Here is a 25,141-nt window from a genome sequence, read left to right on the forward strand (position 1 = left end):
GTGGGTTTTGTTCTTGGACTATTTGCTTCTCTTTCCCCTTTACAGAGTCAGCAAGGAAGCCTTATCCAGGATAGGGCTTTACAGAAGGCTTGACATAAGCATATTTGAGTCTGAGACAAGGGAGGACCTCTATACTCCTAGAGTCTGAGCTCAGCAAACTTAAACAACACATCACCAATTTACCAATATAATTGACATTATACAGGGAAAGCACTATATCCATTGAGACATATCCCCAAACCCCTTTTTACAATTTTTTTTAGTGAAAGTTCTGTGGTTTTCATTGTAGAAGCCATTAACTTCCTTTATTGTTTCCTCTTAATTTTTAAAATAGCTATTATGAACTGGATTGCTTTCATGATTATTTTCTCAGAATTTATTATTTGTGTACAAAATAAATAATGACTTATTTCTTTTAACTTTGTATCCTTGAAATTCATTGAATTTAGCATGGGGTAATTCTGTTTCCATTGGGGTGGATATTACCCCCTTGGTCTTTTCTAGAAACAATTACATTACTCTTAAAGATGTGCCTCACCAACCTCTAGGTGATTGTAGTTACTAATCATCTGGTGTGTTTGTTTGTTTGTTTGTTTTTAAGAATTTGCCAAGGGCTATTGTTAAATCACAGATTGTGAAGGTTAAGAGATTGTTTCACTTTGCAAGATAGTAAATTAGTCTGCCATGATGATAGGAATTTTTGAAGAAAGATAGAACAGAAAGAGAAGAATAACAGTTCTCTGTTTCAGAAATCAGGGCTTTTATTGACAACCTAAATAGCAACATCTTTTTAGCTCTATCCTTTAGTTATCTTTCCATTATTATAAGAAATCATCTAAGATAATCAACTTATGGAAGAAAACTCACACTTTTGGAAGTTTCAGTCAATGATTAGCTGGCTCTGTTTCTTTTGGGCCTGTGTCAAGGTGCCACATCTTTGTGAAGAGCATGTGGTAGAGCAAAGATTCTTACCTCCTGGTGGCCAGGAAGTGAAAAAGAGGAAGAACAAGGGCTTGACCCTACTCTTTCCTTCAAGAACATAGAAACAACCTACAGTTCTCATTAGGCCCTACCTCTTAAGGTTTCTTCTAGCACTCAGTAGTGCAAGATTAGGATCCAAGTCTTTACTATGTGAACCTTTCAGGGACTTTTTTGTTGTTTTGTTTTTGTTTGTTTTCAGGGACTTTTCTGATCCAAGATAGAGTAATCTACCCCTGGACCAGAAAGACTCATATCTAGCTTATGATGAAAAATGTATTCAGTCCATCTCCAAGAAAGCCCCCAAAGTTTAACTATTTCATCATTTCTCAAAATACCCAATCCAAAGTCTTCTCTGAAAAACTCAGTTGTAAACATGCATAAGTGATTAAAAAAAAAAAAAAGACAAGTCACATACTTCCAAGAAACAATGGGACAGGATAAACATTTCCAGTTTAAAAGGTGGAATAAGAACATAGATAGGAAAGAAAGGATTGGGTCAAAGCAAGACTTTACCCAATAAAGAAAACATTAACTTCTATAGCTCTGTATTCAGCACCAAGGATTCTCAGAAAAACTTTGGATGCACCACCTCTTTGATTTAGCAGTCTCAGATAGCCAAGTATGATGGCTTTCCTTGTCACTGAGAGCTTTTTATAGAAGACTTCCTTGGTATCCTTGTTTTTTGTTGGGTCTCAATAGACAGTTCAGCTTCAACTTCATGGATTCTTGCATCACCCTATTAGGAGACCATTACAGGGACTCTAAATAGGCCTTAAATTTGGCTTTCTGGGCTTTCCTCTGACATCTTGGCAGAAGCCTCCAGGACTTTGTAACTCTTATACTCTGCATGTCTTCACTACTAGCACTGTTGGTCAACAAGATCTGCCATCATTGAGCTTTATTTGGACCTACTTCAGCTATGCCTCCAACAGTCTCTGGATGTCTTGCCTGTAGCAGGAATCTTAAAAGTTCTTATTAATAAAATCAAACCTGAGGCCAGTTATTGGGGTGAACACTGGAAGATCAGAGAGCCAGAACAAGCCACAGCTACCTCACCTCGCCGGATCCTCAGCTGGTCTTGTTTCCTCAGACTGGAGGCCTCTGAGTCCTCACATCCGAATGGTTCTCAGCTGAACTGCTGCTAGAAGCCTGAAAGCTTAACCAGCCAAATGCTTAACCAGGCCAAATGCTTAACTAAGCCAAATGCTTCTAGTTTCTGGTCCTCACACCTTATATACGTTTCTGCTTTCTACCACCACTCCCTGGGATTAACGGCTTGCTTTCTGGGATTAAAGGTGTGATGAGTCACCATGCCTGTCTGTATCCTTGAACACATGGATTTCTGCCTCTGGAATACTAGGATTAAAAGCGTGTGCTACCACTGCCTATCCTTTATGTTTAATATTGTGGCTGCTCTGTCTCTGACCCCAGATAAGTTTATTAGAATGCACAATATTTGGGGGAATACAATACCACACTTGCCAGCTAAGTTTTTCCAGTGACCTTAGGTTAAATGGTTACCTTTCTGTTCTGAAAAGATTCTGTCATGTAAGAATCTTTGAAATTAATTTGTACTTCTAATTTATACTTCTACACCTTGGAACCTATGCCAGATATGGTCTTAACCAATGCCTGAGATGCTCTGACATATCTTTCTTATTATCTTGGTATCAAACACTTGGCTTTTAAAAAATATTTATTTTTATTTTATGTGTAACAGTATTTTGCCTACATGTATATCTGTGTACCACATGTACACAGTCCAGCAGAAGTCAGAAGAGGGTGTTGAGTCTTCTAGAAACTGGGAGTACCTGACAGTTTTTAGCCACCCTGTTGGTGCTGAGAACTGAACTTAGTACTCTGGAAGAGCAACAAGTGCTGTTAACCATTAAGTGATCTTTTCAGCCCCCATTTGGTTTCTTTTATAGACACCAATCTCTTGAGCAAGTAAATCTAAACAAGCTGCATTTCTATCAAAATTGTAAGTCTTCTGAATCTGTCTGATTTTCTGTGCTTTGTTCCAAATTTTTACTTTAAAATTGACTAAAAGCATTGTCACTTCCTTCTTGTTTTTCTGCCTTTAAATATTCTGTAATATAAACTTTTACTTTTAAATCCATCACTATTAGCATCAGTTTTCCACAAAGTCTCATATGAATCATAAATGGACATGGAGATAATACATCCTAAGTATTTGCCACATCATGACAGGAATAACCTCTCATCTATGTCTCAATAGAGTCCTCATTCCATCTGAAACCTCATCAGTATCTTTTTGTTGTACTTTGGTTTTTGGTTTGTATTGGTATTCTAGACTCTTTCTAATTTTCTTTACTCTTGATAACTTCACTCATGCGTATAATAAAATATGATCCATATTCACTCCTTCATTTTCCTCCTCGAATACTGTATTCTTCCCAACATGTTCCCCCTCCCAAATTCATGCCTTTTATTATGTTTTGTTATCATCATCATCATTATTTTGATAAGCCACTAAATTCAATTAGTGCTATTTATATGTGCAGAATATGGGGCCATTCACTATCATTCTAGACATTTAGCTCTCTGGAGTATGAATTATCCATTTAGCTTCGTTTATAGCACTCTAGGCTTTTCCTCATACTTTTCTGGATTTTTGTATAAGCAGTTCTAGAGGTTTCTCCTTCTCGTGTTGGATGTTGTAAAGTCAAATATCACTGATCTGTACCAACACTGTGTTTGTCAGCTTTTCACTATTGGAATGCCCGAAAAATCTGCTCTAAAACGTGGAAAGTGCAACGATGTCATGCTTACAGAGATTTCGTTCCACAGTCATTTGGTCATTTGCAGTCCATAATCATGCCTCATTCCCTGATACTTCAAAATCACTGCTGATTTGTTAACTACCACTAAGTTTTGCATTTCAATAATTTTTCATAATTAGAATAATTGGCATTTGTTTTCTTTGTCTTAGAATAATGCCCCTGAAATTCATCTATGTTATATGTGTGTGCTACCTAACATAATATTTGTTTATATTTATACTGTGATGCTCTTTGCTGCTGAAGAGTACTCTAGTATATGGATTTATAAGAAATTTAATCTACTCATCACTTAATGGGAATTTGGGTTGCTTATAGTTTGGGTATATTATAATAAACTGGCTTTGAACTTTATGTTCAAGTTTTTATATAATGTTTGTTTTAATTTCTAGGGTAACTAGGAGTAGAATTAATGAGTTATGTAATCTTTATAAGACATTGTTGCCTGAAGCATCTTTAGAATTTATTTTTGTCAGCAATGTGTGAGTGTTCACTTTTTCTGAATTATTGTCAACACTTGATATTGTCAGTCTTACTTTGTTCACTGTCTTTGTAGGCTTATTGATTTCTAAATATGACTTTAGGTTGTATAACCTCAGAGCCTACAATTTTCAGTGTCTCTTCAAGTGTTTATGTGACATCCACCTGACAAAACGTCTATGTGAATTTCTTTTCCTTTTTAAGAGTTTGATTGTCACATTATCAGGTGTTTTCTGTGTATTCTGTATCTATATTAATATTATATATAATATTTTGAAATTAACTATATATAATTAATTATATATTATATATTATATCTAATATATAATTAATTATATATAGTATTTTGAAAATGTTTCCCAGTGTGTGTGGTTCTTCCTTTTATTTTATAAAAGTTATCTTAGATATTTTTTCTAGATCCATCCATTTGCCTGCAAACCTCATGATGTCATTGTTTTTCTCTGCTGAGTAGTATTCCATTGTGTATATGTGCCATAATTTATTTATCCATTCTTCAGTTGAAGGGCATCTACGTTGTTTCCACGTTTTGGCTATTACAAACAATGCTGATATGAACATAGCTGAGCAAGTGCTCTTATGGTATGATTGAGCATTTCTTGGGTATATGCCCAAGAGTGGTATAGCTGGATCTTAGGAGAGATTTATTCCCAATTTTCTAAGAAAGGGCCATATTGATTTCCAAAGTGATATTTTTATTTTATATTGCTAGATTCTTTTCAGTGGTGTTCAGTTTCTGGAAAATAGTTTTCTGGAAAATAGTTATTTGTAATTCTTCTTCTAAATCTTTTCTAGAGTAGGTGAAGAATTAATTCTATGGTTAATTTATTCCAGTATTGATGTTAACACCTTAAAGTCTACTGTTCTGTGTGTAGTATAGTTCATAGAAATATGAACTATTTTAGCATTGTGAAGTTTGGAAGCCATTCTGCCTTCTTTTTTGTTGGTTCTCCCCCTGCATCAAGCTTTTGGTAGTTTCTTCACATGAATATCCCGGTTAGTATGTAGCTAGCCTTCATAGGAATAATCTTCAAATCCCTAGTAGAGTTTCCATGTGCATCTCTCTCTCTCTCATATTCCCTTTATGTTCTAGCTGCTTTGCATCCTTACCTCCTGATAACTGTCTCTTTGATTCAGTGAGATCACTGATATTTTTGAGTTTCTTTCCTTTACCTCAGGAAATGTTCACTAAGCTACAACATTTATGAGGCTGTCATTCTGTTCTCACTGCTTCCTGCTGACTACTGCCCAACATGTAAACGCTGTTGTTTAATGTATTTAGTCCAGTTTTCTGATTGTTTAAAGTAGATTAAGACCAATTTCTTCACAGACTGTTTAACAAACACTTCCTGGTTTGCCCATTGTTACATTATAAGTTTGCAGTTCTTCATATTTTAAATCCAACACAAAAATCATTATCATTATTATACATTCTAGTGCCTATTTTTCTTCTGAGCATTATGTTGAAAGCTTCATTATTGCTTATAATAGAAATAATTAGCAACATTTCAATATAATAAAGCCTAAAGATTTAAATACATATTTAAATATATATTTAATTCCTTTGCATGGAAAAACTTCAGAGTACTTTAAAGCAATTTTCTGACTTGATTCTTATAAAAAAAAAACTTATAAACTAGATTCATTAATTTCTCTCAAAGTTACATCACCTATAAATCAAACAGATAAAATCAACCCAGGATATTCTGAGTCTTATATATTTTTTTAAGATTTCAATTTCTGGCACACACAGAACTTCAGTTGAATTAGGAAAACATTTTAAGTGGATAAAAGTTTTGTTCTGTTTTATTTTATTCTTATATTTGTGAGAATGACAATGTAACAAAGGAAAAAATAAGATTGAAACTATGCACATTGTTTATAAACAAGATTCAATCTAAGTAATAAAGTAATATGGAGCTTTTAAACAACACACAAACCATAATATGGAGTTTATATCTAGTTTAGGAAGTAGAAATGACAGAATGTAAGTGTTTAGCTAGAGAACATGTTGTAAATGGGCAGATATGGGAGTTAATATATACTTACTTAATGGTTCAGGTGACCAAAAAGCCTGCCTAGGAAAGCTGCTTTACTGAATCAACTAGTTAATTAGTCAAATTGTATTTGTCTTTTAATTTATAAGAGACAGTAATGAACAAAGATTAGAGGAATCGTTTTTCATAAATCAAGCTGTATTTCTTTCTATCTACTATGATATCAAACTCTAGATATATGTAGTAGTGCACACCTTGTCTCCTGGGAGAGAAAGGTAGGGAGAAGACACAGTTCAGGGAGGGTCTGGCTACCTAGGGATTCCTTGACCTAAAAGAAGGAGGAGGAGGAAGAAGGAAGGAGAAGAACAAGGGAAAAGAAAGAGGAGGAGGAGGAAGAATGAAGGAAGAAGAAGCCAGAGTAAGGATAGGGGGAGAAAGGTTAAAAGGAAAAGAAAATGATTAATAATCACAATCTTATTTGCGAAAGCCATCTGATTGTTTACCTACACATTTGTGTCTATTTAGTGTGCCTATTTCTTGACCCTTTGCACAGGAAAAAGGATTTGTCATTTTTATTCTGTAAAACTATAAAATCAAGTTAAAGACCATGTTATTAATCACAGCTTAAATGATAAAACTTGAAGTATGATTGCCGGCCATCTCTACTTTTTATAGTAATCAGTCATGGTTATTATACTCAATCTATCATATGTACAGTGGATTTGTTTCCTGACTTTGAAACACTAATCACTGCCTAATGTCCCCAATCTTAGATTACTTCCCAGCAATCTTATATTTAACTAACAGGTAAAAATAATCATGCTTATGATACATTTGGTTCTGTGTTTTTCCTGCCCTCAGAGTTGCATTTGGAAACTGCACTGGGTTGGTTGTGGTGGATTTCATACAGAAGACAGTACTATTAAGTATGGGAACCATTGACCTCTACAGATCAAGTGACCTGTACCAGCGACAGCCCCGGTCTCCTCGAAAAAACAAACAGTTCATTGCAGGTAGGAGACAGACTGGGTGGGTTTGGAGCTCCATTTGTTCACTTGCTTTCTTGCAGATTGTCTTTCCTGCATGATGCCATTCAAATGCATGGTAATACTGACTCAACATGCACAAAAATGAACTGGGAAGAAACAGCAATAATCTTTGAACAGAGTGAGCAGTGCTTAAAGTTTAGTTTGCTGTTGAAGTTAGGAAGCATCTTAAGTTTCTTAGGTTGAATTCTTAAGAAATTCTAACAGAAAATAAAAACTACTGATATGAAAACTGGGACTCTGGCAGAAAAACTGCTTTAAAAATTTGGACTAAACAGTTTAACTTTCCTCTAATGTTGTTAACCACTTTCAAATACAGTCTAAGGTCTTTTTTTTTTCTTTTTTGGTTTTTTGAAACAGGGTTTCTTGGCTGTCCTGGAACTCACTCTGTAGACCTGGCTGGCCTCAAACTCAGAGATCCTCCTGCCTCTGCCTCCCAAGTGTTGGGATTAAAGGCATACACACCCATGGCCCGGCTCTTTTTTTATTTTTTAAGTTACTATATTGTGGCCATCATTTTTTTTTTACTGATGATGACTAAATTGGACATATGTATATAAACATAATAAATACCACTCTCTGATATTTTAAGTGCTATGAAATATGGCAATTTTTCTTAGCAGGACAAGCAAATTAACTTAACTACAAGAGAGAGAAGTTTAAGGTTTAATTAGGATGTGATTCCAAACTTTGATGCCTGAATTATCCAAAATTTTGCAGGAATTTCAAATAAGCAGCTTTAACATCCATAAATTTTGTGTTATTTTGTGTTTTTATTATCTAGTTGGTTAAAATTGTTTCTATAGTGTTATACATTTAGATAGTGCTTTTATATCTCCTTATTTTACCAGTAATTAACTGAATATTAAGACCTTTATTAAAGATACCCATAAAAAGAATATTTTATAATATGTGACAGTTGTTAATTTCCAAATTGTGGATGGATCAGTTTTAACATTAAATGAATTTTCCATTTGGACTAATGGTGCTTGATTGACAATCTTCTTTGTTAACTTTTCTTTTGTGAACTCCAATGCTTGCTAATTTAGACCATTTTCAGAGGCACAGCATTTGCCCTTCAGAACTTGCCAGGCTTTTGTTTGGGAACTCAGCTTTCAATATTATCTTAGTATCCTAGAAATTTTAGTTCTGCAGATTCTGCTTCTGTCACTACTAGCTTTTGAAAGAAAACCAGAACCATTCCTTCACGTTTGAAGAAGAGGCAAGTGATTTTGAAAGTTCAGAGTCTAAGCTATTAGGGGCAGGTAGTGAGGAGATGCTGCAAGGCTCAAAGTGCCCCTTGGTCAGAAAAGCTGTAGATCCTCTGCCAGCTCATCAATTAATTGTCTAATATCCACTTAGGGATGGAAGAGTGAGTGTTTTGACTAGGAAAATATATGTAATTCAAACCTGTTGAGTTTCAACAATAATGACTACAGATTAAAATTTTGATAGCTTAAATATGGGAAAAAACTGATGAAGTTGTAAACTGAGTATTTTATTTTATAAGGTAACTATAATAAGTGCATACTTTATATTACAAAACAAAATAAAAACTAAATAACTAAGCTGTCTTTTTAAATGATAAAAGATTAAATATAACAACCTTAGTATTAACCAAATATTTTTATGTAGTATTACAAATGAAATCATTCCACCATGGTAAAAACACATAAGAAGAATTTGCCACCAACTTTATAAGATACTTGATTAAATAAATGGCTACAGCATTCTCATCATTCATCTATCCCTTTTCTAACTGATTTATTTTTAAAATATCTCCTCTCTAATTTGATTGCCTAATCTTGCTACAATTTCTTCATCTTGGCTGTTCTAGATTCTGGTTTGATATCACTTCCTTTCACTTTAGACTATTTTCTCTCTTTCCTCTGCCTGCTGCTGATGCTGATGCTCTGGCATGTTCCAAAGACAACTTTTGCATGCGTGGGCTGTCTAACTTTTATCCTGATTTAACGAAACGGATCCGTACTTCCTATCAGAGTAAGTTCTATAAAGGTTAGGCAAATAGCTCTTTTTTTTTAAAGTCATAATGCTTGAGTTAAATCATTCATGAGTGCTTAGCAATGTGTTTTTCATAAAACACATTCAACATGCATGCAAATTTTTGTTTTGTTATGGAAATGCAATCTGATGTTTTAATTTTGAATTTTCATAATTTTGATTTCAATATTCCAAATGTACCCACTCACTCAGCCTTTGTTTCAGTGTACATTTCAAGCCATGTCCATGAGTCTGGTAGTCATTGTGTATCCTTTTTAAGGAGGAAGAGTCATTGTATTTTTAGAAATTATAAAACTGACATACTGTATAATAACAATTCAGTGCTTTCTTATTTTGTCAGTGTTGTGATTTTGACCATTTTGAAACTTTATTTTAACTAGTATGAAAATAATCTTTTCTAGTTCTTGGGGATAACTAAATATTCCTAATTTATGATTCCTTTTACTAAAATAGAATATTCTCAAACATAGTTCAGTGGTGATTTTAGGTACCAAACCCTGTGACATAGAGGAATTAAAGTCATTACTAAAAGGTGAATAATATTAACAATTCCTATGGTAGCAAATGAAGATGTAAAAATGGGTGAAATAAGTGATTCTAAACATTAGTATAGAAAATGTGAGGGTGTATGTCACTAAACATATAACAATACGAGTGATATTGTGAGTAAATAGTTACTGATATGAAAAGTGTTTATATTATGCTAATATATATTTGTGAAGTCAGGTTGCTTGCCAAAATCTACAATATGTCATTATAGTTGTATAAAAATATACACACATGCATGTAAGCACACACACATTTGAACATGTATATTCTTGTAACCTGAGTTTCTTCCACTCTCCTACTAATTGAAGCACACCCCATTATAAAAGTTAAAACTTTACAAATGTAATGTTCCTGGCAGGACACTGTTTCCTGTGAAGCCCTTCCAATCTTCTGGAAGTGCCCAGTGTGACTTGCTTTTGTTTGTGTTCTCTACCTTTCTACTCCACAAGGCACCCTTTTGGGGAGACTGCCCACTGTACCTGCTCCAGGGGACTTGTATCACTTTTGACATCTGTCTTGGCTTCTACTACTCATAAAGCAGAAAGAGATACTAGACTATTTCTTGACATTTTGAAATTATGTGAAATTTAATTTCCATAATGAGCTTTTATTGCAATGTACCTATACCCCTTCATTCACATGTTTTCAAAGGCTGATTTTATATTTCAGTGGCAGGATTGTATAATCAAAAAAAAAAATCAGCCCACAAAGCTGTCTCTCTGTACATTTTTTAAAAGTTTACTTATTCATATTCTATACCATTTTTTATACCCATCCTGTGCAACCACATAGAGTTTGCAACTTTCCTTCAGTAGTTCCCGATATATCTGAATACCATTTTAGCCTCCCAAAATATTCAAGAATATGGGATTCAAGTTTTACCAATTTCTCATAGATTTATAATAAACATGTGATGCTATTATGATAAGTAGAGTACAGAGAACAAATGCTGGCTCCGAGCTTGTCAGAATTCCACAATGCCAGCCATACAGTAGTATTGGGAAGCTTTGAAAACTGCTGAATATTTTGCAGTCCCTCCATAATAACAAGGTCTAAGCTTTTAAACTTACATTTAGAGTCTTCTAAAATATAATTGCCTATTTCTTGTGTATAAAAATGTGCTGCTGAACCCAACTGTATTTTCCTACCTTTTTTATTTACTCCCATCTCCTCTCCATAAATGACTTGCTCAAGTTGCTTTTTCTGTAATAAACCTTTTGTGCTGTAATCAAAGCCCGCTTGTATCAATTTCTTTAATTAAGTGCCTATGATATACAAGCTTGTATACAATATGTCTATATTTTTCAATTCACTTATATAGCTATATATTTTATACTTGTACGCTACATGACAAGAATATGAAAAACACATCAGTTAAACATTTGAAATTTAAATTCAATAGGTGAAATTTCAAATTTAAAAAAATTAAATTATTGTGACCTCTACTGCAGTACAAGTTCTGAGCTTAGCAAATAAATGATGATGGAGTAAGATAACGCATGGCAGAAAGCAATCTCATTGCCATGAACAGTCTGGGGATTTCTCATATTGGATAAATAGGAGAACTAACTCTTATCATACTGGATTAATTGGAATTTTGCAACAATTATCAGATTTCTTTCTAACCAGAGACCTACATAAACAAATGAGAAGTAAAGTTGGATCCTTACAATATAGGACTTAAGTAGGAATTCCATGTCTCTACCAGTGGTCTCTGTGGCAGATCAAATAGCTCTGAAACTTGTAACCAGATATCTTAAAGTCCTCTCTTCATGATAAATATTTTATATTATGAAGAGGGTTGATTCTTTAATGATTCAAATAGATTTATTAGAAATAAATTTCATAAAAATGTGGGTTGAATTTTTAGTTGGTATAATCTGATTGTATTTATATAGTCATGTTACTATAATAGAGATAGTACATGAAGTATTTCTCCTAATCCATAGAAATGGATGTCTGTGTTGTTCATATCTGTGAAGAGAGATCCCATTTCTATGGATAGTTCATCCTACTCTGATTGTACTAGTCTAGTGGTTCTCAACCTTTCTAATGTTATGACCCTTTTATACAGTTCTTCATGTTGTAGTGACCCCCAACCATAAAATTATTTTCAGTGCTACTTCATAACTGTAATTTTTCTACTATTATGAATTGTAATGTAATCATCTGTGTTTTCTGATGATCTTAACTGACTCCTGTGAAAAGGTCATTCAATCTACAAGTGGGACATGACCCATAGGTTGAGAACCATTATGCTAGTCAATTGTTTATTTAATGGCCATTATAACTCTTGAAGGCAGTAATGGGGATTAGTTGATATATTCATCTATAGATGAGAAAATTAACATAGAAAGAGATATTACTTTATTAAAATCCTAAAAGACAGTCAGACAACCTCGCCTCAATATGGCACTAAGAAGACCCATGTGCTTTCCATCATGTTATCCTGCACCTCTTCTTGCCTCTTAAAGTTTTAGTCACATTGGGGAGCAAATCCATCATTATATAATCAAAAGCTATTCCCTTCCTCCATACTACCTATTATCAATAAAATGACACATTCAAAATTGAAACAATTTGAATTTGTTTTTCATATCTTTGAAATGAAGAATCAGGTGAAATACTCTGTAAATGTCTCATATTTCTAAAAAAAAAAAAAACCTTTTATTTTTATTCTGTCCTATCAATTTTGTTCTTGAAATAATGTAACATTCATATGTGAATTTTATTATTCTAATTTTGATGGAATATCTTAATTTGAATCTTTTCTTGGTCCATTTTCCTGATTATCTAATCATCTAGTTTAGGATCCAAGAATCTGTCTTTCACAGGCCTTTAAATTCATGTCTGCAAACCTCTTGTATCATAAAATAATAAAATTTTATAACTTAAAGAAAATCCTCATATTTAACAAATTACTGTTTGCAGAAGCAGTGAAATGCTTTGGAAAGAGCAGCAGCCATATTCAAATTTAGATCAAGTTCTATTTTTTCAATTCATTGACTAGTTATTATAACCTTAAAGAAGATACTTAGATAATTGAGATTTCTTCTCATATATAAAACAGCATAAAAATCATTATCTCTACCTCTCTGAAAGAGTTGCAGAATTCTTCTGGATGATTTTGTAAAAGAACTTCTATAACTATTAGATATGTTTATTATTAATGTGTGATGCAATCGAAAAACAGATGGTTAAGTGACTTCCAGCATCATGATCATTGTGTGGAAGCCATAGAGTTAAAACTCCATCTGTCTCTTGGTGCCTAGTGCTTTGTTTCTGAGAATGTCAGAAATGTTACAAGTTAAAAACTGATTATATCCATGTTATTGAAAGGAAGTTTGAAGATACATTTAAGGTAAAGTGCAGCTAGAAACATTTGCTTGCGTATCAACATATAATTTACAAAAAGGGATCCTTTGAGATTCCAATTTTTCAGTGTTCACCAAATGAGATTTTTCTGATTAAAGAATGGCAGGATGTCCTCGAAATGTAAATAAGAAAAAAAAAAAACAAGAAAATGAGACAAGAGGCTAATTATAAAGAAGAGGAGAAGGTAAGGGTTAGAGAACTAGTAAGGAAGGGTAAAAATAAACATCTGAAAACAGAACGTCCAGAATGGAAGACAAGTAAAGGAAAAGGGGGTAAGAAAAGAAGGAATATCCAGACAAAAGAAAATATCAGCATAAGTTGTGATAAACAAAGAGATCCACTCATTCAGTATTTTCTTTTTATTTATTCTTCTCTCATACAATACAGCCTCGCCCCCTCTGCTCCTCCCAGTTCCCTACATACCTCACCTCTCCCCAGACCACTGCTCCTCCATTTCCCTTCAGAAAAGAGCAGGCCTCCCAGAGATGTCAACAAACATGGCAAAACAAGATGCAATAAGATTAGGCACAAACCCTCAACTACTGTGTTGAACAACTTTCTGAGGCCTTTAGTATACTGTGATGAGAAAAATAATCCTGGTCTTTTCCTTGCAATTGCTGTTGACTATATACGTAAATAAATCCATAGATAGACTCTTATAACTGAAAGGGGAGCCATGCTATAGTGGAGAAATGAGATAAGAGTCTAATTATAGTCCTGGTTTTTGTTTTATCAGAGAAAAGCCTATTCAAGAAATACATAAGTGAAGCTTTGCAAGATAACAAGGAAGCAGTCAAAACTTCGGGTTTTCAGTTCCAAACAAGCTAGAACCAGAGCACTAGATTGGATTTACTGCCAGAAACATCCAAAAACAATATTTTTTAGACAACAAAATAAGGAAACTGATATATTTTTAAAAAAATATATGACTTAAAGTGATATTTAAAAGGTTGTCTCTGGCAGATGGTAACAGAAGAGGTGAACCCAAAAAAGACTTCCATGTGCTGATAGTTTCCAGACTATAGAAAAAGGAAGGGAGGTCTAGGTGGAAACCAAGTGGCTCCTTCATCTAGTAATAACCAGATGAAGAACCCCCCAAAACAGCGCTATATTATACCACTTTCAAAGCTAATGCCTTTGAAGAGTGAAAACAAATTCCTCAGTCCTTGGATTGGATAAGCTGTTAAAAGCAATTTTTCATTCTCATTTTTAAAAAAAATATCATTGTGGTGGTAATTTTTTTTCTTTTTTAAAAAAAGAAAAAAAATTATCACCACATATCATGTCATAAGGTTACATGAACATGAAATCATCTATTCAGAAAGAGATTTGTGATAAGGGAGAAAGGGAGATACTAAAAGGAACACAATCCTTGGAAAGGTGAAGTGATGGGAATCAGCACATGTGCCTGGATTGGTATTATTAGACCACATAGGACCCCATAAAAACTATGTGACAGCATTGCAATGACTTGTCAATGTTTAAATGAAGGGAAAAATACTTATAAAATATCAACATGAAACATATTACTTTAAAATAATCATAAAAGGGAGAAAATGACTCAAAACTGGGATATCATTATATCTCCTCAGTCACTTTCCTATTTTTCCAAGTTTTGTTTTTGTGTAAGAACAGAACACTATTTCCATAGTCAGAAAAAAAAGTGTATTTCAAAAAACTGTTTTAATAATTGCATTAAGTAATAACTATAAAAATTCAGCATGAGCCAAACAGTAGTGATCAAAATGGACTTAATGAGGAAACTATTTCACTGTAGTGAAAAAGCTAGACAAACAGCAGGTTCATTACGCAGTACAGAAATAGGTAAAGGAAGCTTAGCTTTGTGTGTGTGCTCCTGCATGTGTAAGTGTTCACGCATGGAGGTGCACGTTTTCATGTCTGTGCGCACATGAGGAAGCCAGAGGTCAATCTCAAGTGCCATTCTTTAGGAATAATCCACATTGTTCTTTGAGGCGGCCAGTGTCTCCCGCACTGGGATTGCAATTGTGTGCCACCACACCTGGCTTTTTTCCATGGGTCCTGAGGATCATACTCAGATCCCCATGTTTGTGTGGCAGGCAATTTATAGAATAATCGTCTTCCAGCCTTAAAGCTAAGTTTTTAACTTCTAGTTTTTATTTTAATGTTTTGTGAAATGTCCATACCTAATCTCATCTGTCCCACTTCCTAAGAGCTATATAGCCTGGGAAATTTATGTAATGGCCTCTGCCTCTTCTTATCAGTATGATAAGAGTAATAATATAACTTTTCTCATGATATTATATGTAAAAGAGATAACTTACATAAATTATCTAGCAGTGTGTTAAGTACAAAATATTACATGTAATGAAATGTGGGCATTAGACATTCATAACTTTGATTATTCAAAGTCAGTCAAAGTTTTTCAAGTCTCCCTAAAGCCTGGAGAATTTTTTCCAGCCATACACATCACTCACTAATCATTATAATTCTTTTTTCTATTATTTATCTGTTGTTCCAAGTTACTTTTCTTAATATTTCCAGTTTAGGTAGTCTCTTACTTTTTTATAACCTGTTATTTCTAATTGAATGTTATATAACAAGGTCTTTTAAGTGAATAAAAATTCAAGAACTACATAAGATAAGGTCATAGTGCAATTGTAAATTAATATTACTTATTTAATAATAAGTAATAATAAATTTTCTTGTATCTACTTTTTATCTTGGGCAAAAAATAGTGGTCAATATCATTTAAGTTAACTACTGTTTATTTTCAGGTTAATAGCAATGCTTATATCAGTAGATATTATAACTATATAGTGACTGACAATAGAAATTTAAATTGGATAATCATACTAATTAAAAAAATCTTGAAATTTTCCAATGATATTTGAAATTTCCAATAAAATCTCAAATAACATGCCTTAGAACTTAAGCTCAAAACTCTGAGAATATGATAGAGCAGAAAACTTCCTGTGACCTTGAATTTTTACCCTATCATTTGTTTGTTTAGAAATGGAAAGACTTAGGATTGTGTTACAGCGTAAGTAGTACAGTAACATACTGTAAAAGTGTTCAGACAAGGAGAAATAGCTCATATGTCCTGAATATTTTAAAGGCTATACCACCCAGGTTTATATAAGTACACTCTGTGATATGTATTCAATGACAGGATCATCTGGTGATGTTTCTCAGAACATACTCTGCCCATAACAGATGAATGATTATAATTGTAGATTGGTTTCTGCTTAAGCTCTATCATTGATTTACTGTGAATTTATTTATTCAAAAAAGTACATTATCCTCACCTCTTTGATTTTACAATATCTCGTCTATGAACATAGGGGTTAAGCCACATCTTCATAATATGACATTACATTTTCAGTTTGCAAATTCTATGAGGATTTTTTTTCTGTTCCTGTACTAGTTTCCTTTCTGTTGCTGTTATAAAATACTCTGACAAAAGCAACTTAAGAGAGATAGAGTTTATTTTGGCTTTCAGTTCAAGAGACGATGCAGTCCATCGTGGCAGGGAAGGTGTGGCAGCAGACACGTGAGGCTACCCAGGAGCTAAGCTGTAAAACCTCAAGACTCTCCCAGGTTCCACCTACTCAAGATTCTCTAACCTTCCCTAACAGCACCACCATCTGGAACCAAGTAGTCAACGCATGAGCCTATGGGGGACGTTTTACATTTCAGCCGTAAAATTCTGTCCTTGGCCCCATATGCTCATGGTCATCTCATGATGCAAATGAATTTAGTACAACTTAAAAAAAATCCCCATAGTCTTTAATAGTTATACCAGTGTTTAAAGGTCTCTTCTTAGACTCAAGGCAGACTCCTAAGTGCAACCCCCCATAAAAACACAGATTTGTTCTTCTAATTTAACAATGGCGAAGAGCATACATTCTCATTCCAAATGGAGGAATGGGAACATAGTGAGGACACATTGGTCGAAAGTAAGATCATAACCCAGCAAGAAAACATAAAATCCTGTAACTCAGTGTCCAATATCTAGAGTTTCCATTTCAAAGGGCTTAGGCAGCTCCACCCCTCCATATGTGCTTCCTGCAGTATGATCTCTCTCCAGGGCAGTTTGTACTTCCTGTATGCAGCCCTCCTTGGCAGGTGTTCCTTGACTTTGGTATATCCAACATCTTTAGGTCTCCATCACTCCATCATCATAACTCAGGTTTCATCTTCACAGCCTAATACAATGGCTCCTGAAGGCCTTCATGTAGGTACTCCAACCCTGCCACACATTGTCTAGCCTCCATGGCTGAAACCATAGAAGATGAATTGATGATCTCCTCAATGTTGTCTTCGAAGTTCCTACTAGTACAGGCCCTTAAGCTCTACTTACAAGTTCAGTTCCTTTTCCAGCTCAAGTTCCAAAATCTTCCACATTCCTCCCATAAAACAAAGACTTAAAAAGCACATGATCAGGTTTACCACAGCAATTGCTCCATCTCTTAGCACTAATTTCTGTCTTAATTTCTTCTCTGATGCTGTGATACCCTGACAAAAGCAACTTGAGGGGAGAGGGTTATATTGGCTTACAGTTGTTGAGGGGCTGAAGTCCATCATGGCAGGGCATGGTAGCAGAAAAAAAAAAAAAAAAAAAAAAAAAAAAAAAAAAAAAAAAAAAAAAAAAAAAAAATGGTAGCAGAGGCAGGAGGCTATGAAGAAGTGATGAGCAGAGAGAGAACAAGAACGAGGACAGGCTATAGAATCTCAAAACCCTCCCCCAGTGCTGTATTTCCTGTAGCAAGACTCCACCTCCTATAGGCTCTATAACCTTCCCAAACCGTGCCACCAGTTAAGACTAATATTCAAACACATTTCTCATTACAACCAGAGTAGCACTTCTCGCATTTGTTACATAAATTGCATAATGAAAAGGCGATAGGGAAGAATAGGAACAAAGACAAATTTCATCATGCATAATACCTCTCAAATATTTCTGGGTATAGGGACATAGATAAATACAAACTGAATAGTTATAAACAAATGAAAATTTACATGAGGTTATCCATCAAGAATAGGAAACTATGATGAAGGATATTTTATAAATGTTTTAGGAATGCAGATTATGAGAACCACAAAATGTATATTAATCTGTCTTGCTTTATCCCTGTATTATCCAGAAAGTGATAAAATGGAAAGTTAGAAATAAGAGTGTTTATTGTATCTTGATGACATTGAACAAATTACTTTTATATAGAAAATACTAAAAACAATTATAAAAATTTTAAATCTGTAGTATCTCTTAAAAGATCTTTTTAAAATTTAATAGCTCTTGAAATAGAAAATTGTATTATGTATTTTTTGTTGTTGTTTTTGTTGTTTTTGGTTTTTTTGTTTGTTTGTTTTTTTCAAGACAGGATTTCTCTGTGTAGCTTTGCGCCTTTCCTGGAACTCACTCTGTAGCCCAGGCTGGCCTTGAACTCACAGAGATCCGCATGGCTCTGCCTCCCGAGTGCTGGGATTAAAGGCTTGCGCCACCATCACCTGGCTATTATGTCTTTTTAAAGCACTTTCTATTTCCTATTCTTCTTGGTATATTTACTAAGGAATTTGGTCATTTATTAAAGTAGTTAAGTGTAAATAATACTTATCTTTACACCATCCATGTTTAATTACTCTTTGTATATCAGTAAGTTGCTATTTATTTATTCCTGTATCACAGGTTTTCAAATTAATTTACATAAGATGGGTATGGTATAGTAGTTTTCACAAGTTAAAGCTTGAAGCAATTACCTATAAATAAGAATTGCCTATGAAGTGTCAGCAAAATTTATCTTTTTTTTCTCTCCCTCTCTTTGCCTCCCCCATTACATTTCCAGGCTTAACAGAGCTGAACGATAGTCCAGTTCCTCTGGAACTAGAGCGTTGCAAGTCTCCCACCTCAGGTAAACAGAGTGGTGTTGTTCAAGCTTCTGGTGATTACTATAGTAAGCTATTGATACATTTTCATAATTCTTTTCAAATTAGTAGTGAATTCAGTTTCTGAAATTTAGTCATAAGTAGCTTTGTTTCCAAAATAAATACAAATGAATCTTTTAGAATATTCTTGGCCCAAAATAAAAATAAGATCAGAAGTATTATTATAATATTTTAAAATAGTTCTTAAAGAAAGATAATTTTTCACATATGACAAGAGTGCCTAAAACATGTTAAATAAAAATGGGTAATAGATACAAAACTTTTATCATCTATTAGTATAGTTAAATTTGTGAGAAATTTAAATTTTAGGTGCAGGAAAAAAATTATAGCATGCACCTGGGCCACTATTCATGGCATGCTTATTTAATAATAAATTAAAATGAAAACTAACATGGCAGGAAATAAAACATTTTCAAGATAAAATGTGAGCCCACTAAATGTACATGTAACTATGAGGAAAGAGATCCCTAGAGATAAATCTTTAAAGCATATAAATAAATTAAGAAATATCTTTGCATGATATGATTCGGAGTGGTTGCATATTTTTTTAAAAAATCTGATTATTATCTCAAAAAAATTGAAAATTATTTTTAAAATAATTTATTCTGAATTTTCTATAATGAGTATATGACAATGGATAAAATTTTAGCACTTAACTATCATGTGTATCTTTGATAGTGGATAGATCCATTCCTATCATATTTAAAAGAAGTGACTGGTATGTAGCTAAATGGTAGAGTGTTTGCCTAGCATGTACAAGGCCCTGGGTTTGGGCCCTAGCACTATAAACTATTTTTCTCAGAATAGCAAAAGATATCATTACTTTTATTTATATTACTTTTATTTACATTATTTATTGTATATGGAGTTGTTAAAATTTAATAATGCTTTTAAAGCATGTATCTGGATTTTAAAAGTTATTGCAGCATTTCTTCAATTTGCTGTATACCCTTTGCAAGTTGCTGTTCTTTTTCCTTGCTCTACAGACATCTAGCCTATGTAGAACCTATTGCGTCCTGTGTGAAGTTTTCTTTTAATAAGATCTTTCCATTCTTATTTTATTGCCTTTTTTTGTTTGTTTGTTTGTTTGTTTTTTGTTTTTTTTTTTTTTCGAGACAGGGTTTCTCTGTGTAGCTTTGCGCCTTTCTGGACTCACTTGTAGCCAGGCTGCTCGAACTCACAGAGATCTGCCTGGCTCTGCTTCCCGAGTGCTGGGATTAAAGGCGTGCGCCACCACCGCCCGGCTTTTATTGCCTTTTTTAAAGATAATTTTATTTGTATGTGCGTGAGCCTACAAGAATATATGTGTACCACATATGTGCAGGAGCTTGCAGATGCCAGACAAGGGCATCAGATCTGATATTGCAAATATAAACAAGTCGTTGTGACCAGTCACGTGTATGCTGGGAACCAAAACTGGTTCCTCCGCAAGAGCAGTACTCTTAACCACTGATGTCTCTCCAGCACCATGGTGATTTTATTTTGATTGTCTAAACGCACCCTTCTTTTTGCATCCTCTTTGGCACCATCGTGATTTAGGAAAGCATTGCCTCATAACTAGAGTAACACAAAAGTGTTCTGGCGAATGTTTTTGCCTTTTAAACTCCCTTCACAGTTCATTCTCCATATCATGTTGCAAAATTAACTTCCTTAAAATATTACTTTGTCATATTTTCTTATAGCTAAAAATCTTTCATATAACTCATTGTCCTATATCCAATTGTTGCACCAACCTAACTTTAAATTTGAATAATAAACATTGAATTCTCCCTTCCATTCTGTCCTTACATATTTCTGTCCTGAAAAGCTGAATATTGCAGTTAATTTTTTATTTATTTTTCTAGGCTGTTTTTGTTTGAAAATAAACAAAAAAGACATCCATTTTAGCCCCTTGTTTTATGTACTTTACTATAATTTTGCTTGCATCAATGTGCCATATAATTTGTGTTCCAATATCACTACATTAATTATTCCTTTAATTTTATAGTTGTATAAAATTTAATTGGATGTATATATCATAATTTATCTAATCAGTTTAACTATCAAGCACATTGAGCTTGCTACCAATCTTCTGCTACTACAAACTGATGCAGAGAGAAACCTAACCAGATGACTCATTTTAAGTTTGTGTAAATGTATCTAAGAGATAATTTTGCAAAATTAGTGTTTAGGAGTCAGAGATTATATACCTGTTTAATTTTTGCAGATATTCCCATGTTTCTGTCCTCAAATCCTAAATAATGTTCAAATATTGGTTACTTTTTAAATTTATAACTGATTAATAGATTGAAGGGTTATGTCAGTGTTTACATTTTATGTGATACAAGTTATGTTCAACACCTTTTTTCATGTATTTAAAGACTTAATTTTTCTGTGCACTATTTGTGCAGAAATGTATCCATATTGTAGGACTCTGTCATGTATTAATATTGACTTTACGATATAAAATCAAAATAGTTTCTCAATTTAACTTTTAGTTTTGTTTGTTGTATCTCTTTTCTTGGGCATTTTTATATAAAAAAAAGACATCAATATTTTATGGCCCACCTTCCTTTCTTTTATTTCTTCTCTGTGTGCTCATGTTCTTGTGGGTGCATATGCATATTTGTGTGCTTGCATGTTGAGGCCAGGGGTCAACCTCAGACGTCTTTCTTAGACGTGTCTACATTGTTCTATGAGGCAGAGTCTCTCACTGGGATCTAGAGCTTACCAATTAGCATAGGCTAGCTAGCTGGTGAGCCACACACACAAGCTTATCTCTGCTTCCCCAGTACTGGAATGATCAGAACCTGCCATGTTGTCTAGCTTTGTATATGTGTTCTAGGAATCCGACTCAGGGCCTCGTGTTAGTGCAACAAGCACTTTACTGACGGAGCCATCTCCCTGCCCGCTCTTCTTTCTTTTTGCACAAGGTTTTCAGTAATGGTTGAGATTACTTACTCTTTAAAGTTTAAGTAACATTTCTCTATTGTAACAATTAATCCATGTACTCTTTATAATTATACTTACTCTTTAAATAAATTTATCTTCATTATGGAAATTTTTTGTTTGGCCTTAAAGAATGTCTTACTCTTGTTTATTTTTAACTTTTTTAAGTTCTGCTTTTATCTTTATAAATTACTTCTGTTTTCCTTTTACCTTATTTTTATTTTTCAACTTTTTATGGTATATACTTAATTCTTTTATGTTCATTATTTATTACCTGTTCCTCTAAGTATTCAATGCTAAATCTCCCTTTGATTTCTACCCTAAATGTATCACATGGATTTTATAAATTGCGATTTTTATTAAAAATAATTTTGTGCAATATGCTAATTTTTTCTTTTACTAAAACTAGATTTTTATGCATTACATTCTGATTACGGTTTCCCTCTCCCTACCCCTCACAGTTTCTCCCCACTCTCCTCCCATCTGGACCCATGCCCTTTTTGTCTCTTGTTAGAAAGCAAACAGACATCTAAGGGAATATAATACAATGTAATATAATACAATATAAAAGATAAAACAAAAACAAATTGAAATGCTACAAAACAAACAAACAGAAGGAAAAGAGCCCAAGAAAGGGCAATGAAACAGATATAGGTGCAGAGACCCACTTGTATACACACTCAGGAATCCCATACAAAACACAAAACGGGAAACCATAATGTATACTCAAATGACCTGTTGGGGAAAAATAAATAAAATTAAAAATATAAAATATAAATTTTTAAAAAGAAAGGAAAAGGAAAAAGCCCTGATAGATATGAAACAAGGAACCTCTAAAAATGCTGTTGAGTTTGTTTTCTGTTGGCCATCTACTGCTGGTCATGCAGCCTACCCTTAAGAGTAGTTTGTTTTCCTGATGAGACTCCCTGGGAGAAAACTAAATTTTCATTTGCAGGCAGTTATTAATTGGAAATAGCTTCTAAGTTAGTGTCCAGAAGCACTGGGACCCCATCTGGTGCAGACCTGTGCAAGCCCTGTGCCTTCTGCCTCAGTCTCTGAGTTCATCTGTGCCTTGATCCTGTTGTGCTTAGAAGACCTTGTTCTCATGGTGTCCTCCATCCCCTCTGGCTCTTACACTCTTTCTACCTCCTCTTCCACAGGATTCTCTGAGCCCTGAGAAAGGGATTTGATTGAAACATTATGTTTAGGGCTGAGTGTTCCAAGGTCTCTCACTCTCTGCATCATGTCTCGCTGAGGGTCTCTGTATTTGTTGCCATTTGCTGTAGGAAGAAGCTTCTCTGATGATGGCTGAGCAAGGCACTGATCTATGAATATAGCAGAATGTCATTAGGAGTCATTTTATTGCTTTTTTTATTTTAGGACAGTAGTATTGGCATTCCTCTAAGTCCCTGGGCTATCTAGTCTCAGGTTCTTGGTCGCCCAAGGAATTTCAGATATGAGTTCCATCTCCTGGAGTGGGCATTAAGTCAAATAAGATATTGGTTGGTAACTCCCATAAGTCTGTGCCACCACTATACTAGACATCTTGCAGGCAGGAGATCATTGTAGATCAGATGGCTTGTAGCTGTGCTGGTGTTTGTTTCTCCTTTGGTAGAAAACAAGAGTATGTTTCAGTATCAAGAACACTAGCCCACAGGGATGAAAGTTCTATACAGGCATCAGCTTGACATCTCCATGTTCAATGAGTTTTATAGGTATTGTCTTCAACAATGGGGTCTTGCTGTCAGTTTGTGGAGAGGCAACTATAGTCTTGGCAACAGCCTGAGTTGTTTAGGGTTCCCATGGTACCCTTTTGGTTAACAACTCAATTAGATGTAACCCAATCTCAGTACTGAAAGCTTCATTTGGTGACAAGAGATGGCCAGTTGGGGCTCTGTGTCTACCATTATTTGGTGATTTTTATTTAGATTGCCTTCATATATGTATGTGTTTTAGGAAGCTTCTACTGTATTAGATTTCCATACTCCTCAAATGTCCTTTAATTTTAGCTGTCTCTCCCTGCATTCCCTCCCTCATCCTCCTCTGCCCTTCCCATCCCCAATCAATATCTCTGTTCCAGCCCTCCTCATCTATCCATAACGATCTATTCTACTTCCCTTTTCTAAGACAACTATCTATATTCCCCAGTTCCTTACTCTGTACCTAACCTCTGTGGTTCTATGGATTGTAGCTTGTTTATCAATTGACTTAACAGTTAATATCCATACATAAGTGAATATATACCATATTTGTCTTTCTGAGTTTGAATATTTTTTTGTAGTCTACAATTTTGGGGTGTGATTTCATCTTTTTGTTCTAGAGCAGTGGTTCCCAACCTTCCTAATGCTGTGATCCTTTAATGCAGTTCCTTATGTTGTGGTGACCCCCAACCATAAAATAATTTTTGTTGTTACTTGATAACTATAATTTTGTTACTGTTATGAATTGTAATGTAAATATCTGTGTTTTCCGATGGTCTTGGGTTATTGGATTTCCAGGTTGAGAACCACTGTTCTGGAGCTTTCAGTTGTATTATTAAGTTGCTAGTATGAGATTTCTTCAGTTGTTTGTTTGTTTGTTTGTTTGTTTGTTTTATGTAGGACCTTAGTGCTATGAGTTTGCCTCTTAGAACTGCCTGTATTATTTACCATAAGTTTGGGTATGTTGTGTATTCACTTTCATTCAATTCTAGAAAGCCTTTAAATTCTTTCTTAATTTCTGTCTTGACCCATTTTTATACAGCAGTGAGTTATTCAGGTTCCATGAGTTTGTAAGCTTTCTGTTGTTGATAATATCCACTTTAATACATGGTAGTCAGATAGGATGCAAGCTGTTATTTCAATTTTCTTTTATCTGTTGAGATTTGCTTTGTGTCCAGGCATATGGTCAATTTTGGCAACAGTTCCATGAGGTGCTGAGAAGAAGGTATATTCTTTTTGTGTTTGGATTAACTGTCCTGTAAATATCTGTGAGGTCAATTGTTTTTTAGTGCCAGTTAGCTCCAGTATTTCTCTGTTTA

General features: G+C 34.2%; 1 protein-coding gene across 14 annotated transcripts in view; it reads left to right on the top strand.

Moving 5' to 3' along the window:
- Stxbp5l (syntaxin binding protein 5 like) overlaps positions 1–25,141 on the top strand; it is a 246,753-nt gene that overhangs the window by 171,389 nt on the left and 50,223 nt on the right. For 8 of the 14 annotated variants that reach the window (XM_028895003.2, XM_028895004.2, XM_028895005.2 and 5 more), the window contains exons 19-21: positions 7,139–7,290; positions 9,253–9,324; positions 19,095–19,160. In XM_028895003.2, coding sequence (XP_028750836.1) covers positions 7,139–7,290; positions 9,253–9,324; positions 19,095–19,160 — 290 coding nt within the window. Of the gene's footprint in view, positions 1–7,138; positions 7,291–9,160; positions 9,167–9,252; positions 9,325–19,094; positions 19,161–25,141 lie in introns of all 14 variants that reach the window. The other 6 variants (XM_037209770.1, XM_028895009.2, XM_028895011.2 and 3 more) reach the window with 2 other exon arrangements.

The sequence above is a fragment of the Peromyscus leucopus genome, chromosome 12 (assembly GCF_004664715.2).
Source record: "Peromyscus leucopus breed LL Stock chromosome 12, UCI_PerLeu_2.1, whole genome shotgun sequence".
Lineage (NCBI taxonomy): Eukaryota > Metazoa > Chordata > Mammalia > Rodentia > Cricetidae > Peromyscus > Peromyscus leucopus.